This window comes from Phycodurus eques, chromosome 5, assembly GCF_024500275.1.
Source record: "Phycodurus eques isolate BA_2022a chromosome 5, UOR_Pequ_1.1, whole genome shotgun sequence".
Classification (NCBI taxonomy): Eukaryota; Metazoa; Chordata; class Actinopteri; order Syngnathiformes; family Syngnathidae; genus Phycodurus; species Phycodurus eques.
Window position 1 is genome coordinate 4,678,813 of NC_084529.1, and position 15,802 is coordinate 4,694,614.

The 15,802-nt window shown below is 44.7% G+C and overlaps 1 protein-coding gene across 2 annotated transcripts; it reads left to right on the forward strand.

The window, feature by feature from the left end:
- The first annotated feature begins 11 nt into the window (after positions 1–11).
- On the forward strand, positions 12–15,802 carry LOC133402868 (endoplasmin-like). Of its 2 annotated transcripts, XM_061677103.1 has the most exons (28): positions 12–199; positions 614–716; positions 1,168–1,309; positions 1,385–1,501; positions 1,577–1,908; positions 1,968–2,079; positions 2,482–2,601; positions 2,699–2,815; positions 2,951–3,088; positions 3,293–3,370; positions 3,453–3,518; positions 3,988–4,257; positions 4,341–4,586; positions 6,634–6,770; positions 6,844–6,922; positions 7,001–7,156; positions 7,254–7,386; positions 7,670–7,689; positions 8,741–9,023; positions 10,819–10,871; positions 11,558–11,641; positions 12,148–12,254; positions 12,366–12,519; positions 12,842–12,943; positions 13,027–13,101; positions 13,274–13,342; positions 13,983–14,118; positions 14,850–14,998. In XM_061677103.1, exons 1-28 carry the CDS (start codon positions 151–153, stop codon positions 14,981–14,983), a joined length of 3,612 nt encoding a protein of 1,203 aa, XP_061533087.1. In that variant the 5' UTR covers positions 12–150; the 3' UTR covers positions 14,984–14,998. The 2 variants fall into 2 exon arrangements, with proteins under 2 accessions (XP_061533087.1, XP_061533086.1); XM_061677102.1 differs by lacking the exons at positions 12–199; positions 614–716; positions 1,168–1,309; ... (13 more) ...; positions 7,254–7,386; positions 7,670–7,689 and adding an exon at positions 10,067–10,102 and having other exon boundaries at positions 8,495–9,023; positions 14,850–15,802.

Here is a 15,802-nt window from a genome sequence, read left to right on the forward strand (position 1 = left end):
CCATTGGTCGATCGCGGCGCATTTAACTGCGCTGCGTTTCCGACGGCGATTCATTGTCGAGTCTCTGGTGGAAGCCGAGTGCGGCGTGTGTTGTCTTCACCTTTTGTCCGCGCTGGTGCCGAACTCTCACAAACAAGCTCTCATCTCGGAATGACGCGGGCGTGGGCTGTAGGACTTCTAATCGGGCTGTTAGCCTTCGGTGAGCGAGCGCCCGCCTTTTGTGCCGTCCAGGCAGCTTGCTACGGTTAGCAGCTAAACTAGCTCAGATTAGCATAGCTGTCGCGATCGCCCCCTCACAACTGCAGTCGCGGCATTTCGAACTCGTTTGAATTCACTTCAAGAGGTTTGTTTTATCATTTTTGACACAAGGTCGCCTTTAATCGAGCAACATTTTGTGACGTGATATCTTGCTTTGTCCGCCTCTAACGCGATTTTAAAGATTGTTTTTTTTTCTCTCCCCCCACCCCCACTTACGAATTCATTTACTGGCTTTTTCGAGCACAAATCTGATTTGCGGCTTCTCCGAATTCGAACAGGCCTGGTTTCATATTTCGATCGTGATCCGTCATGAACTCTGAATAATGATCACCAAGTCTGATTTGTACGATTTCAGGTGCTGTGAAGGCCGACGATGAAGTGGACGCGGACGGCACCGTGGACGAGGACCTGGGCAAAAGCCGGGACGGCTCCAAGACGGACGACGAGCTCGTTCAGAGGTTTGCGTCCCTTGGAAAAGAACAACTTGCTATATTGCGCAATGAACTCACTGTCCATATTAATAGGTTAAAATAATGCTTCTCAACCAGTGTGCCTTGGGAAATATTACATTTGATGTAACCGCTCTGAAAAATACTTATTTACTTTTTTTTTAACGTTTTGACTCGGTGATTCATGTTTTTTTTTTTTTTTTTTTTTAAATTGTCCAAAGACTTGTTAGTTGGGCACTTTGCGTACTTCATGTTGATCAGCACTTACGACCACCGCTAATTTAAAGGATGGCTGGGCCTTCCAACGAGGTCAACATGACCAGACGCGTGCACGCAAACGGCCATATCAACCTTTTGAATGAATCTGCAGCAGGGACACTGAGGGAAGCGCTTATTTGCAACCACACGATTGCTTACTGGTGTGTGACGTCTCACCTGTTTTTTCTTTTTTCCTCGCCAGAGAGGAGGAAGCCATCCAGCTGGATGGTCTGAACGCAGCCCAAATTAAGGAACTCCGGGAAAAGTCTGAGAAGCACGCCTTTCAGGCCGAGGTCAATCGCATGATGAAGCTGATCATCAACTCCTTGTACAAGAATAAGGAAGTGAGCAAGGGCTTTTCATACTGGGGGCTAAATGGGGGGGGGATTGTGGCTAAAGATGGCAATTTTGTGTTTCAGATCTTCCTCAGGGAGCTGATCTCCAACGCTTCCGACGCCCTGGATAAGATCCGCTTGTTGTCACTCACCGACGACTCTGCGCTGGCCTCCAACGAAGAGCTGACCATCAAAATTAAAGTGCGTAGCGCCCGTTGCGACAATCTAGACCAAATGTGAATCGCAAGCGAAAGGAGTCCTTTTCTTGCGCTCCAGTCGGACAAGGAGAAGAACATGCTCCACATCACAGACACGGGCATCGGCATGACCAAAGAGGAGCTGGTGAAGAACCTGGGCACCATCGCAAAGTCGGGCACAAGCGAGTTCCTCAACAAGATGACGGAGATGCAGTCAGAGGACCAGTCCACCTCGGAGCTGATCGGGCAGTTCGGCGTGGGCTTCTACTCGGCCTTCCTAGTGGCCGACGAGGTCGTCGTCACCTCCAAGCACAACAACGGCACGCAGCACATCTGGGAGTCGGACTCCAACCGGTTCTCCGTCATCGAGGACCCCCGCGGGGACACGCTGGGCCGCGGGACCACCATCACGTAGGTTAAATGCTAAATCCCTCACACGATGCCCGCTCACTTTGAAATCTCTTTTGCAGGCTGGTGATGAAAGAGGAGGCGTCGGACTACTTGGAGCTGGAGACCATCAAGAACCTCGTCAGGAAGTATTCGCAGTTCATCAACTTCCCCATTTACGTTTGGGCCAGCAAGGTGATGAGAGACGTGATGAGAGGCAAAAACAACAAATTACTGCAATAAACAAAGTTACTAAACTGGGGGTAAAATACCTTCAAATGAGTGAGGAACTTTTTTTTTTTTTTTTAACACACTGAAATTTATACTCATATTTAAATTTTTATTCAATTTAAAGGAGCGCTTTTTTTTCCTCTTAATGAAAAGCTCTTCAGTGTTCATTTTGTCGAAATGTCACACTTTAAGCCAAACAACCAGGCTTGTAAATTTGGCCTGTATAAATACACATTGCCAATGAGTCAAACTGAATGTTAACGGCAGTGCTTCACTATTATGAGCTTGGTGGGATTTATTTTTTTTTTTTTTTTTTTGTAAACTTTCAAGTTGAAATTGAGTTTCTGGAATTGTCGTCCACATCAGACCGAGACCGTGGAGGAGCCTGTTGACGAAGATGCCGAGGAACCGGACAAAGAAGCTTCTGAAGACGAGGCCGAGGTGGAGGAGGAGGAAGAGGACAAAGACAAGCCCAAAACCAAAAAGGTGGACGATTCGAGAAGTCACTAACAATATTGGTTTAAAGCAGTTTGACCGAAGCAGCGCGCTTAATGATTTTTCTTTTTCTCTCCTGCTAAATCAGGTTGAGAAGACGGTGTGGGATTGGGAGCTGATGAACGACATCAAGCCCATCTGGCAGAGACCAGCCAAGGAGGTTGAGGACGACGAGTACAACGCTTTCTACAAGACCTTCTCCAAGGTGAGGAAACGGGGAAACGGTCCGGATCCAACCCCATTTCCCGTATACTGTAAAAACCCCACGCAAAATGTCTGCTGTCCGCGCATTGTGGACAAAAAGTAGGCTGCGCGGTTGACCGTTGCGCTCTCCCCGCAGGACAACGACAACCCTCTGGCTCACATCCACTTCACGGCCGAGGGCGAGGTCACCTTCAAGTCCATCCTGTTCGTGCCCACCGCCGCCCCCCGCGGCCTCTTCGACGAGTACGGCTCCAAGAAGAACGACTACATCAAGGTGAGAGAGCAGCCGTGAAACGCTGGGAATATCTCAAAACACGACTGCCGTGACCTCGGTGATCACAGATGGCGGCGTTATCGCCACCGCCCCCCCCCCCCCCCCCCCCAAAAAAAAATGACCGCTACATGCACCTAAAGCAGTTTAATACCTTTTAATTTTGAATACAACTAAATACGGTGTTAACGCTAATTCTCGCCACAGCTTTTTGTCAGGAGGGTTTTCATCACTGACGACTTCAACGACATGATGCCCAAATATCTCAACTTTGTCAAGGGAGTGGTGAGTATCGAAATATATTTTTTTGTCTTCAAGCTGCAATTTGTTTGTATTGAATCCTCTTCCCCCCCCCCAAAAAAATAAGGTTGATTCTGATGACCTTCCTCTGAACGTGTCCCGAGAGACTCTCCAGCAGCACAAACTGCTTAAGGTGAATACATCGCAAATCCAGTCCTTTCCAAATAATAACACTTTTGGTGGAGTTTAGTCCGGTAATGCTCACAAATATGCAGCATGCATGCGCAAATATGAATGTACAATAGAAAAACGCATGTACCAACACATTTTAGCTCCGTAGTGAAGTGAAACTCATTGATTCACCCCACAGTGAAATATTTCGGTTTTATTTTTGCCATTTTGGTTCTAGTTTACAGTGAAGGGAAATGTCAAGAATTTAAAACGATCAAAACGTCCCCTAAAAAGTTTTCATTTAATGGATCTGAGTTTCACGTTTTGAATTGAGCTACTGAAATTACATTTTCTGCCAATCCAATGTAAATGCACTTGAATTTAAAAATGATGCATAATGTGGTTGTGTAAATGTTACAGCATAGATGGAAAGACTATAAGCTAATTTCCTTTTTTTTTTTTTTTTTCCTGTCTCTTCCTCCTCCAATCAGGTGATCCGTAAGAAACTGGTGCGCAAAACTCTGGACATGATCAAGAAGATCGCCGAGGAGGTGTACGACGACAAGTTCTGGAAGGAGTTCGGCACCAACATCAAGCTGGGCGTCATCGAGGACCACTCCAACCGCACCCGCCTGGCCAAGCTGCTGCGCTTCAACACGTCCAACAGCGACACGGTGCTGGCCAGCCTGGAGCAGTACGTGGAGCGCATGAAGGACAAGCAGGACAAGATCTACTTCATGGCCGGCACCAACAGGAAGGAGGTAAGAAAAATCTGCCATGGAGAGAGACCAGAGATTTTTTTTGTTTCTTTTCCCTGAGCACGGGAACGACGGTTTGCGTCCAGGCCGAGGCGTCTCCCTTCGTGGAGCGGCTGCTGAAGAAGGGCTACGAGGTGATCTACTTGACGGAGCCCGTGGACGAGTACTGCATCCAGGCGCTGCCCGAGTTCGACGGCAAGCGCTTCCAGAACGTGGCCAAGGAGGGCGTCAAGTTCGACGAGAGCGACAAGGCCAAGGAGAAGCGCGAGGCGCAGGAGAAGGAGTACGAGCCGCTCGCCACCTGGCTCAAGGACAAGGCGCTCAAGGACAAGGTCAAACGAAAAGCTTTTTTATTTTGATCACCTATACGGTGCCCTCAATGCATCTTGAAGAGGAGCGCACAAACGGTGGCCCCATTGATGCATTGCGCCGATACACAAAAAAGTCACAATACCAAAATTGACCTGTGAGGTGCAGCGCGACCCCACAGTGCGTCCAGGCAAGCCACATGAAAATAAACTTGACTGGGAGATGTGGTCCAAGGACTTGGCAACTTCTCAGGCGAGGTGTAACAGGAGTGGGCGAGCTTGTGCACAAGGGCCGCCGTATTAGATTTTTCAAATGTACAGATGGGGGGGGGGGTGTTAATAATTCTTGTTGCATACAAAATATTAAGTGCATGTAAATTTGTTTTACTTGGATTTTACAACCCTAATTCCAATCAAATTGGGATGTTATTAAAAACAGAAAACAATGGTTTGCAAATCATGTTCAACCTATATTTAGTTGAATACACTACAAAAAAGATATTTAATGTTCAAACTGACAAACCTTATTGTTTTTATCAAATAATCATGAACGTAGAATTTTATGGCTGCAACACGTTCCAAAAAAGTGAGAAAGTTGAGGAATGCTCATCAAACACCTGTTTGGAACATCCCACAGGTGAACGGGCTCATTGGGTAGAAAAGAGCTTCCCTTAATTGCTCAGTCATTCACAAGCAAAGAAGGGGCGAGGTTCACCTCTTTGTGAACAAATGCGTGAGAAAATAGTCCAACGGTTTAAGGACAATGTTCCTCAACGTACAATTGTAAGAAATTTAGGGATTTCATCTACGGTCCATAATATCATCAAAAGGTTCAGAGAATCTGGAGAAATCACTGCATGAAAGCGGCGAGGCCAAAAACCAACATTGAATGCCCGTGACCTTCGATCCCTCGGGCGGCACTGCATCAAAAACCGACATCGATGTGTAAAGGATATCACCGCATGGGCTCAGGAACACTTCCGAAAACCAATGTCAGTAAATGCAGTTCGGCGCTACATCCGGAAGTGCAACTTGAAACTCTACTATGCAAAGCAAAAGCCATTTATCAAACACACCCTGAAACGCCGCCGGCTTCTCTGGGCCCGAGCTCATCTAAGATGGACTGACTAAAAGTGTTCTGTGGTCTGACGAGTCCACCTTTCAAATTGGTTTTGAAATTGTGGAAGTCTTGTTCTCCGCGCCAAAGAAGAAAAGAAGCATCCGGACTGTTATGGACGCAAAGTTCAAAAGCCAGCATCTGTGATGGTATGGGGCTGTGTTAGTAACTTACACAAATGTGAAAGCACCATTAATGCTGAAAGGTACATACAGGTTTTGGAGAAACATATGCTGCCATCCAAGCAACGTCTTTTTCATGGACGCCCCTGCTTATTTCAGCAAGACAATGCCAAACCACATTCTGCAAGTGTTAACAGTGTGGCTTCGTAGTAAAAGAGTGCGGGTACTAGACTGGCCTGCCTGCACTCCAGACCTGTCTCCCATTGAAAATGTGTGGCGCATTATGAAGCGTAAAATACGACAACGGAGACCCCGGACTGTTGAACAGCTGAAGCTGTACATCGAGCAAGAATGGGGAAAGAATTCCACCTACAAAGCGTCAACAATTAGTGTCCTCAGATCCCAAATGTTTATTGAATGTTGTTGAAAGAAAAGGTGATGTAACACAGTGGTAAACATGACCCTGTCCCAGCTTTTTTGGAATGTTGCAGCCATAAAATTCTAAGTTAATGATTTTTTTGCTAAAAAAAAAGTATCAGTTGGAACATTAAATATCTAATCTTGTCTTTGTAGTGTATTCAATTAAATATAGGTTGAACATGATTTGCATATCAACATAACAGCCCAGCGTCAATGGAATTGGGGTTGTATCTACTTTTTTAATTTAGAATAAATGGAAATTTAAAATATACCGCATATGTAAAATTTAGCTATTTTGAACTAATTTTTTTTTTTTTTTTTTAAATGTAGCGTGTCATATTGCTGAGCTGACTGTGCCATTTTGCCCATTTCACATGTTTATTTATTTATTTTTTTGTCTGTGCGCATGCAGATTGAGAAGGCGGTTCTGTCTCAGAGACTGACCAACTCCCCGTGTGCGCTGGTGGCCAGTCAGTACGGCTGGTCGGGCAACATGGAGAGGATCATGAAGGCGCAGGCGTACCAGACGGGAAAAGATATTTCCACAAAGTGAGTTCAGAAAAGACAAAGGTGAAATCCAAGTAAGCGGCGTGACCGTCACTAACGTCGCTACCTTTTGCAGTTACTACGCCAGCCAGAAGAAAACGTTAGAAATCAACCCCAAGCATCCCCTCATCAAGCAGATGCTCAAGCGGGTCAACGTAAGTGCTATTGACACGAAGGTGGGGTAAAAAAATGCGCTGCCTGAATATGATTAACACTCATCTCCGCGGGCGTAGGACGACGCCGACGACCAGACGGCGGCCGACCTGGCCACCGTCCTCTTCGAGACGGCCACCCTGCGCTCGGGCTACCAGCTGGCCGACACCAAGGCGTACGGCGACAGGATAGAACGCATGCTGAGACTCAGCATGAACATACCGCTGGAGGAGCAGGTCAGTCAAAAAAAGATGGAACCCAAACAATTACGCGGTAGACTCGTCAGCAAAACGGGCGCTATTAAAAGTGTTGTATGAACTTTTTTGACTTGAGGTGGAAGAGGAGCCTGAGGAAGAACCCGAAGCGCCAGCCGATACGGAGGACGCCGACGATTCCGAGGAAGCTGGAGATGAGGAGGAGGTCGTGGATGAGGAGGAGGATGATGAAGAAAAAGAAGCGGTAAGGCGTCGCATTTGAGCAACGGGTCCCACGTTTGTGCTCTGCTTGATGTTCCTCCCGTTTTGCTCGTAGGCAAAAACGTCCCCCAAAATTGAGCTGTGAGTGGCCAGTTGAAGAGCACTTGGAACAACAAACTGGGGAACTGTGAACAGCGCCCCCTGTGGTTGGTTGGGGTATTTTTTTTTTAAGAGCGCCTGGTTTTTTTTTTTGGTTTTTTTTTTTTTTTTTTTTTTTTTACATTCCTCACGCCTGTAAATTTGTTAATATTTAACTGACCTGTTGATGGAAAGATATTGTGTCTCGAATAAATGTTTCCTGGGAAAACGAAGAGTTTCTTTTTTTAAAAAAAACATGTTTTCTTCTCATTCATCCTCATCACATTTGCAAATGAAAGCAGCAGCGTTTATAGGTGGTGAGTCAAAGAAATCGGTCACATTGTGGCTATAATCCTCTGAACAGTGGGGAAAAAATGGATAAAAAAAATATTTTGTTCAGGGGAAAAAGAGGAAAAAAAAAAAAAAAAAAAAAAACCTTGAAAGTGGAAAGAATTGTTGTACCTTGATAAAAGAAATCCAAACTCTTTAGAGGGAATGTTCTCGACCATGTTTTGGCTGTCAAAATTAAGGGGAAAAAGCATGAATCGCTCAAATGTCAGGAATTTAGCGGTTTTATACTGATATGCAAAATATCAGATTTTTGTCATACAAAATATGATTAAAGATGATTTCAAAACATTCCTCACCATTATTGTGGCTTGTATCCAGCACGACTCAATTGGGTTTAAAAAAATAAAAAATGGTTTCAAAAGTGTGCACACCCTCATCACTCTTCAGCTTTGTTTGGAATTGACCAATAACATTCAAACTCATGTTCAGGAGTCAGCACACACCCGCTACCGTTCAAAGTGCCTTTGATTAACAAATGAAGTTTAGGTGTTCTAGTGGGCTTTTCTTTTTTTCTTTGGGTAAACCCTTAAAGCAATTGGAAACAGTTTGACCACCATTACAACCTCACATTAGTCTTTGTTAAAAAAAAAAAAAATCACTTTTTGCATTCATATTTGTAATTTGTGACATAAGAGGAATAGTGTCGTTCCTCTGCTGCTCGTACGCAATCATTGGACAGGCGGTTGCCATGGAAACCCGGGTCACATGCGTGGGTTTCCTGTACAGCCATCATCATCAGAGGAAGAGGATGGTGGTGGTGATGCTCGGACCAAAGAGGCGTTTTCACGAGCAAAAAGCGCATCTTTGACATCCAAGCCGGCCTTTTTTCTTTGTTTTTGTTTTTTTCTCTCCTCCTCCCATCCTTTGTTTCTTCACCTCCTTCTCCTTCTGGGCCCCTCGTCACGCAAGCCGCAGGCAGGAATGAGTATAGAAATCCCCGCGGGCCTGACGGAGCTGTTGCAGCGCTTTACCGTGGAAGTGCTGAGGAACCAGCCGGGGGACCTGCTCGACTTCGCCCTGCAGTACTTCACCCGCCTCAACGAGCGCCGCGATGGGGACGAGGACGACGGGGAGCCGCCGCCGCCGCACGGGCAGCCGAGAGGCGGCGGCACCGGCAAGGCGGTCAATTTCCTCGACGAGGCCATGCACATCGACTCCGAGAACGGAGAAGACGACGAAGACGACGAAGATTTTCAAGGTTTGTGCCGGAGTGCGGATGTTCCCGTAATGCGATTGCGCCGCCAGCATGCTACGCCAAATGCGCCATCCATTTCCCAAAACAACATCCAATCAAATCGCGTTGCATTTGTTCCTCCTCTGTGGTTGAGCGGGCCTCGCGTGGTGCCGGCTGCGGGCATCGTGTTGCAAAAGGTTGCACAATGCTGTTGCAAACAAAAACAAAAAAAAAAAATCAGAGAGAGCGAGAAGAAGGAGAAGGAGCCTATTTGCGCAAAAGTCGTGCATTGATCTTGAGATTTCGGTTGTTGTTGTTTTTTTGCAGTGCGACTAGGTGGCGGAAGTAGCATAGCATCCTTAGCTCGTTGGACAATTAATGCATCCTAATGGGCTTGCGTGTGCAAGAAGGACAAATTCATTTGACACTAAATAGACTCTAACCCAAAACAGATTAGAAGTACTAATTTATTTTAGTGTATTTATTTATTTTGTGAGGTGGGCAGTATTTTTTTTTTTGGGGAGGGTATTTTCATATTTCATATTGGATGTTTTCAGTTTTGGAGATATTATATTTTTTTCTGTTCCCCCCCCCCCCCTTGGCTGTTTTTTTTTTTCTGCCTGCTTAAATTGGATATTATTATTTTTTAAATGTATTTATTTGTTTATGTTGCATCTATTAATGTAGACTTTTGGACTACAGCTTTTATTTATTTCCTTTTTATTTTTGATATTTTATTTATTTTTTAACATTTTATTTGTACTATTCCAGTTTATATTGTTATATTTGAGTAAAATGTCATTTTGGACTCCAGCTTGCGCGAGAGGATCCAAATATTAGAAACGAGACTTCTACAAATAACCTCATTGTTGTGTGTCATTCAAATGCGATCAAAGAGAGGCGCCGCGCTCTCATTGAGGTCTCGCTGCCCGGCTGAATATTCAAAATGAGGTCAAGCGTTAAAAAAAAAAAAAAAAAAAAGCACACGCCGCTCGCTGCCGACGTCATTACGCTACGAGAAAAGCTCGAGATTGACTTGAATGTGGCTTTTATTTGTCTTTTGGCAGCGCCGATTATCAACCGATTCATCAGAAGAGCGTCAGGTGAGTTAAAGGTGTCTGGACTGTGTCGCCGCGTCAAAACACTGTGTGTGCGCATGCCTACAAAATATAGAGGTCCACCTTTCACTCATCACATCGCCCTCTTTCCGTCTGTCTTCCGTCCAAAGAATCGGAGTATCGTCCGATTCCGAGCCGGGACCTCGGCAATGCATCGTCCGTCGCCAAAAACAAAACAAATAGTCATTTGTTTTACTGAGGAAAAAATGCACTCCATAATATTGTACAGTACTTTATCAAAACATACAATAATGACAATGAAATAAATTCAACCGTTTTTTTTTTTTTTTTTTTTTTTTTTGGTCACATTGCATTAATTGAATGGCTGTCGCGCTTGCTCCTTTTGGTGTGCCCTCCTTGGCCACCTGGGGGCAGTATAAGACGGACGTGTGTGTATACTGCACACCGGCTCATCAGCGCGGCGCTAATATTAGTCTTGACTTGCCGGCCAGCGCTCGCGTGACCACTTTAGAGCGCCTCATTGTTGGGGTGCGGAAAAGCCCCGCGACGACTTGCTGGGGTATATTCCAGCCACCCGAGGCTTCTTCACTGTTGCAAAAAAAAAAAAAAAAAAAAAAAAAGAATGTAACCACCTCTGTCGCCCTGTTAACACATTTGTCCATTTGGCTCTTGAGTGGATTTCAGGTTTTGTGTGGCGGTGTGCGCTTTACCGACGCGCTGCTTTTGTTGTTGTTGTTCAGTGTGTGCCGAAGCCTTCAATCCGGATGAAGATGACGAGGATAAAGAGCCCCGGGTAATCATCATAACGTCATACTTTGTGTCTTTTTGTTTTCTTCTTTGTGCAAATGGAACAAAAGTGGACTGCAATAAGATGAGACAAACCTTTTGTATTTTCATGGATTTTGTTTTGAATTTTCAGTGTTCAGTGTTTTCTATTCATTTTTAAAAGTTTTGATCGTTTTCTGTTGCCCTTATTAATGTGACCCATCCTGACAGAGATGCAAACAAGCAGAATTAAGAATTTATTTTATTCACTTTAAAAGGAGCCGGGCAGTATTTAGACTTTATTTAGTATGTATTTTTGAAATATTTTTTTTGAAGGATATTATTGTTGTTATTATTGTCAGCAGTAGTAGTAGTATCCTATCTCTTATGTTCTCTTCTTACTTCTGTATTCTGTCGCTCACGTCAATGGAACCTCACAACAGACGATAAGACGATATTTTCTTGATTTATTCTGGGAGCTGGAGTTATTTTTGTGTTGTACTGTTTTTTGTTTTGATATTTGTGGTCACCATTTTTTTTTTTTTTTTTTGCATCGCGTCAATGCCTAACGCTTTTAATTCAAACGAATCACATGTACTTATTAATGTCACCGACCCCAAAACCGATGAGAAGAGTCAATTGTGATATTATTTCGTTTCAATTTCTTTTTCTTACTGTTGGTGTTACTAATGGCGGCGCAATTTGAACGTACAGGTCGCCCACCCCAAAACAGACGAGCAGCGACAAAGATTACAGGAAGCGTGTCGGGACATTCTTCTTTTCAAGAACTTGGATCCTGTGAGTACATTATTCGTGAGAAACATCGATACTATATAAAAATGCAAAATAACATCACGTAACTGTGTAACATGTGGAGGAGTTCACAATCAAGATTGGATCTAATAACATGACAAAGACATGGAACATTGAAACAAAAATACATCGTACGGAACAGAAATGCTAAATTGGCTGGAACAAGTTTCGCTCTGACCAACCAATCGGATGACGGGGAAATGGTGATGTCACGGAGGGCCAAGCGCTCTGGCCCTGTGAGGGTGAATTTGAAATCTGATTGGTTAAAAGAAGCGGTAGCGCTGCGAATAGTTGAAGGGAACATTGGCCAGCCACTGACCGCGAAGGCCCCTCCCTGGGCAGATTAGATTGGCACGGCAACACACAGAGGCTGAAATCTGATTGGACGAAGACAATCTCACGAGACCGTTGGGATTCGACCAACACGAGTTCATGGAACAAAACGTTCGCATTCCAGCTTGGTCCGAAGGATTTATTTGTACCGCTTACAGGAAGAGATGTCACAAGTGTTGGACGCCATGTTTGAGAAGTTCTGCTCCGAAGGGGAACACGTCATCGACCAGGACGACGACGGGGACAACTTTTATGTGATTGAAAGGTAATATTACATGAGCAGCTGCGTATTTTCTTGCATTTTGGCCTCCTGGGAACTGTAAGGGGAACATGTCCAATTCTAACATATTATGCAACACACCTTCTCCCTCCTCAGGGGGACCTTCAACATTTTCGTCAAAGCGGACAGTGCCGAGAAGCTGGTGGGTCGCTACGACAACCGTGGCAGCTTCGGAGAACTGGCGCTGATGTACAACACGCCCAGGGCGGCCACCATCGTCGCCACCTTGCCTGGAGCGCTCTGGGGCCTCGTGAGTCTGCCGGCGTGTCTGAAGCTCGCAACACAACCCCCCCGCCCCCACCCAAAAAAATAAAATAAAAAACGACAAGGTGATAACATGTTAGTTGGGGGACTAGTAAGTCAAGGTACCACCGTATGTGACATTATGATATTTTTTTTTGTCGTAAAGTCGACATAAAAAAAAACATGCAAAATTAGTCAGCCGCACCACAGGGGGCAGTAATGTGCATTTTAAACTCAATTTCATTCTAGATTGTAGATTTGATCGGGAACTGGCACATCAATAAGCACCAAGTGTGTGTGTTTTTTTTTTTTTTTTTTTTTTTTCCCAGGATCGTCTGACGTTCCGGAGGATCATCGTGAAGAACAACGCCGAGAAGAGGAAGCTGTACGAGGCCTTCATCGAAACCCTGCCGCTGCTCACGTCGCTGGAGGTCAGCGACGCCACTTTGGGCCTGTGGCAGTCACAAGCGCGCGTCAAGCATTTTGTTTTTTGTTTTTTTTTTGCCGTCCGCAGCTTTCCGAGCGGATGAAGGTGGTGGATGTGATATCGACTAAAGTGTACTGTGACTCGCAGCAGATTATTGCACAGGTGACGTACATTGAAACTTTTTTTTTTTAATCATTCATTGCATTAGAAAAAAAAACTTGCAATTTATGATAAGCCATAAAGAAAATATATTAGTAAATCAATTTTAAATTAACATTTGACTTTTTTTTTTTTTTTTTTTTTTAAATTAAATCATTGCTTAATTCATTGACAGGGGGATTTGGCAGATTGTTTCTACATTGTGGAGTCCGGCCAAGTTCGGATCACCATCAAGAGAAGCAGGGTGAGTTTTACACTGAGGGGGGAAAAACTTTGTCGTCTCAGTTGTCCTGGAGTGCCGGGCTTCTCCAACGGGTGGGGGGGTTCTAAGATGACAACTCTTTCTTTGGACAAACTACTTTCTGACGTTTTTTTTTTTTTTTTTTTTCCTCCCCCTCGAAGAAATCCGAATCGTTTTTCCCCAATGAAAGAGAACTTTTCAACTCCCGCGGCATTTATGATGACACGCCGTCAGCCGAAGAGCATCATTGCCAAAGTCATTATTTATTGTTTTGTATGTTTTTGGAAAGCAAGAAAAAAAAAAAAAAAAAAAAAAAAAAACAACAACAACAACTTACAACAAGTCCACTTGCCTCGATTCAACTTTTGCAGATGACCTTGACCTCGACGATTGAGAATTTCCGCAGACATGAAGATATTTTGTTATTGCGGCAGCTCGTTCAAAATGACAATTATGCAATTACGCTATGAGGCTAACGACATGATCGTTACGCTAGGATGGAGTGAACGTTCTGAGGGGACCCTTGGCTTGTTTGCTGTGGTACTAAAGACGCATTACGTGGCCAATAAAGATGATTCTGAAAAATGTCTCCCCTGCGAAGGCTTCTTTTAGCGTGTGTTGTTGTGTGCTTCCTTGTTCCCAGACGAAAAAGGAGCAGGACGACGAGGAAGTGGAAATCGCCCGGTGCGCCCGGGGCCAGTATTTCGGGGAGTTGGCGCTGGTCACGAACAAGCCCAGAGCTGCTTCCGCCTACGCCGTGGGGAGCGTCAAATGCTTGGGTAAATGTCGGAAGGCCGCTCAAGTTGAGGATCGTGCCGCAATTGTTGTAATGTGGGTTTTTCCATAAGAAAAATTGCACTCGCCTACGGTCGGTAGCGACATATTGGAATGGAATGCAAAGAACAGGGCGGCACAGTCGCTGACTGTTTTTAGCACTCGGCCAGCCAGTTGTGAGCATCGGGGTGGGAAGTCGTGAACCGCTCATGAAGTAATTTTGCGTGGCTCGATCTGTCGCGACGTGGAGTAATTGTTTTTCGCAGAGTATAACGGATACAGTCTACTTATAAATGCTGTGTCTGCGTGTGTTGCTAGTTTTTGCGTTCGAATGTCCCGTGGCCTAAAGGGTTATAACCACTGGGGACAGTGACGCTCGTTTCGTTTGCCTGCCTGTGGCGTTTCTCACTACGTGCTTGCAATAGGCTAGCGGACTTTCGGCAAAGTTATGTGGTTTGGTGTAGTAGTGTCTCTTTGTTTGATGTTTAGTTTGACAGTCAACCTCATCTGGGAGTAGCAACAATGTTGGAATCCTCTTTTTTTCTTTTTCTTTGACGAATGTAAGGTTCGCTGCCACATTTAGCGCTCGTAACGTGTTTTTTTTTATTTTTTTATTTATACTTCTATTTTGCGAGCGAGTGCTATTTTGTCAAATCGCTCCTTGCACGCGTCGGTTTTTCTGCACGGAAGAGAGGACGTTCGGACGGCACTGAGCTCCTTTTCTTGTGCCCGTCAGTGATGGACGTCAACGCCTTCGAGCGACTTCTGGGGCCGTGCATGGACATCATGAAAAGGAACATTGCCAACTATGAGGAGCAGCTCCTCACTCTGTTTGGAGGCGGCGCCGAGATGGAGAAGCAGTGCGCGTGAAAGCCCCAGCTCGGACGCACGGCGCCCCCCCCCCCCCCCCCCCGACTGTAAAAAAAAGAAAGAAAGAAAAGGAAACAAAGAATAGCTTTTCTTGCAAGACGATCGTGGCGAGACTTTGGTGTTTTGCAGTAAAGTAACGTATGCCAAAGCAGAGTTGCTTGAAGCTCCTTTTTCCATTCAGTCGCCCTTTATGTGTACATTTGACCTCCGTCGGTGAGCCGTTCGTTTGACTACCGAAAGCGCTAAAAAGAAAAACATGTTTTTGGCTGGGACGGAATGTAGATTTGCTGGTACCTCAACATTTTTACAGAGTACTTCTGTGTTAAATGTGCGGGCCTGGTGGCCTTCTACTATTCTTTTGCAAAAAAAAAACAAAAAAAAACAAACAAAAAAAAACCTGACGGCTAGCGGATAGTTTTTTAAGACTTACCAACACAGTGTTGTACAATTTAATAGTAAGTACATTTAATTGGTTAAGTTGCCCCACTATAGTTATCATCTGCGGCGATGTTTAATTCGTGTGAAATATAAATAATACTCTTTTGTGTGTGTGCGCGTGTGTGTGTGTGTGTGTCAGTGAAGCATATTTTATGATTATGCTTATGTCTACCTCGACCAACAACTAAAATGGTTTAGGGATCATCTTCAACATGAGAGCCAATCAATTCAAAGTGAAAGCCTGAAGTCTTCTGGATGTTGTCAGCTCAAAATCAAACAAAGCGGATTTTTGGAATCATCTTTTTTTTTTTTTTTTTTTCCCTGGACCACCGTTTTCCTGAACGCAAACCCATTATACTAACCCCGTGATGATTATTGTAT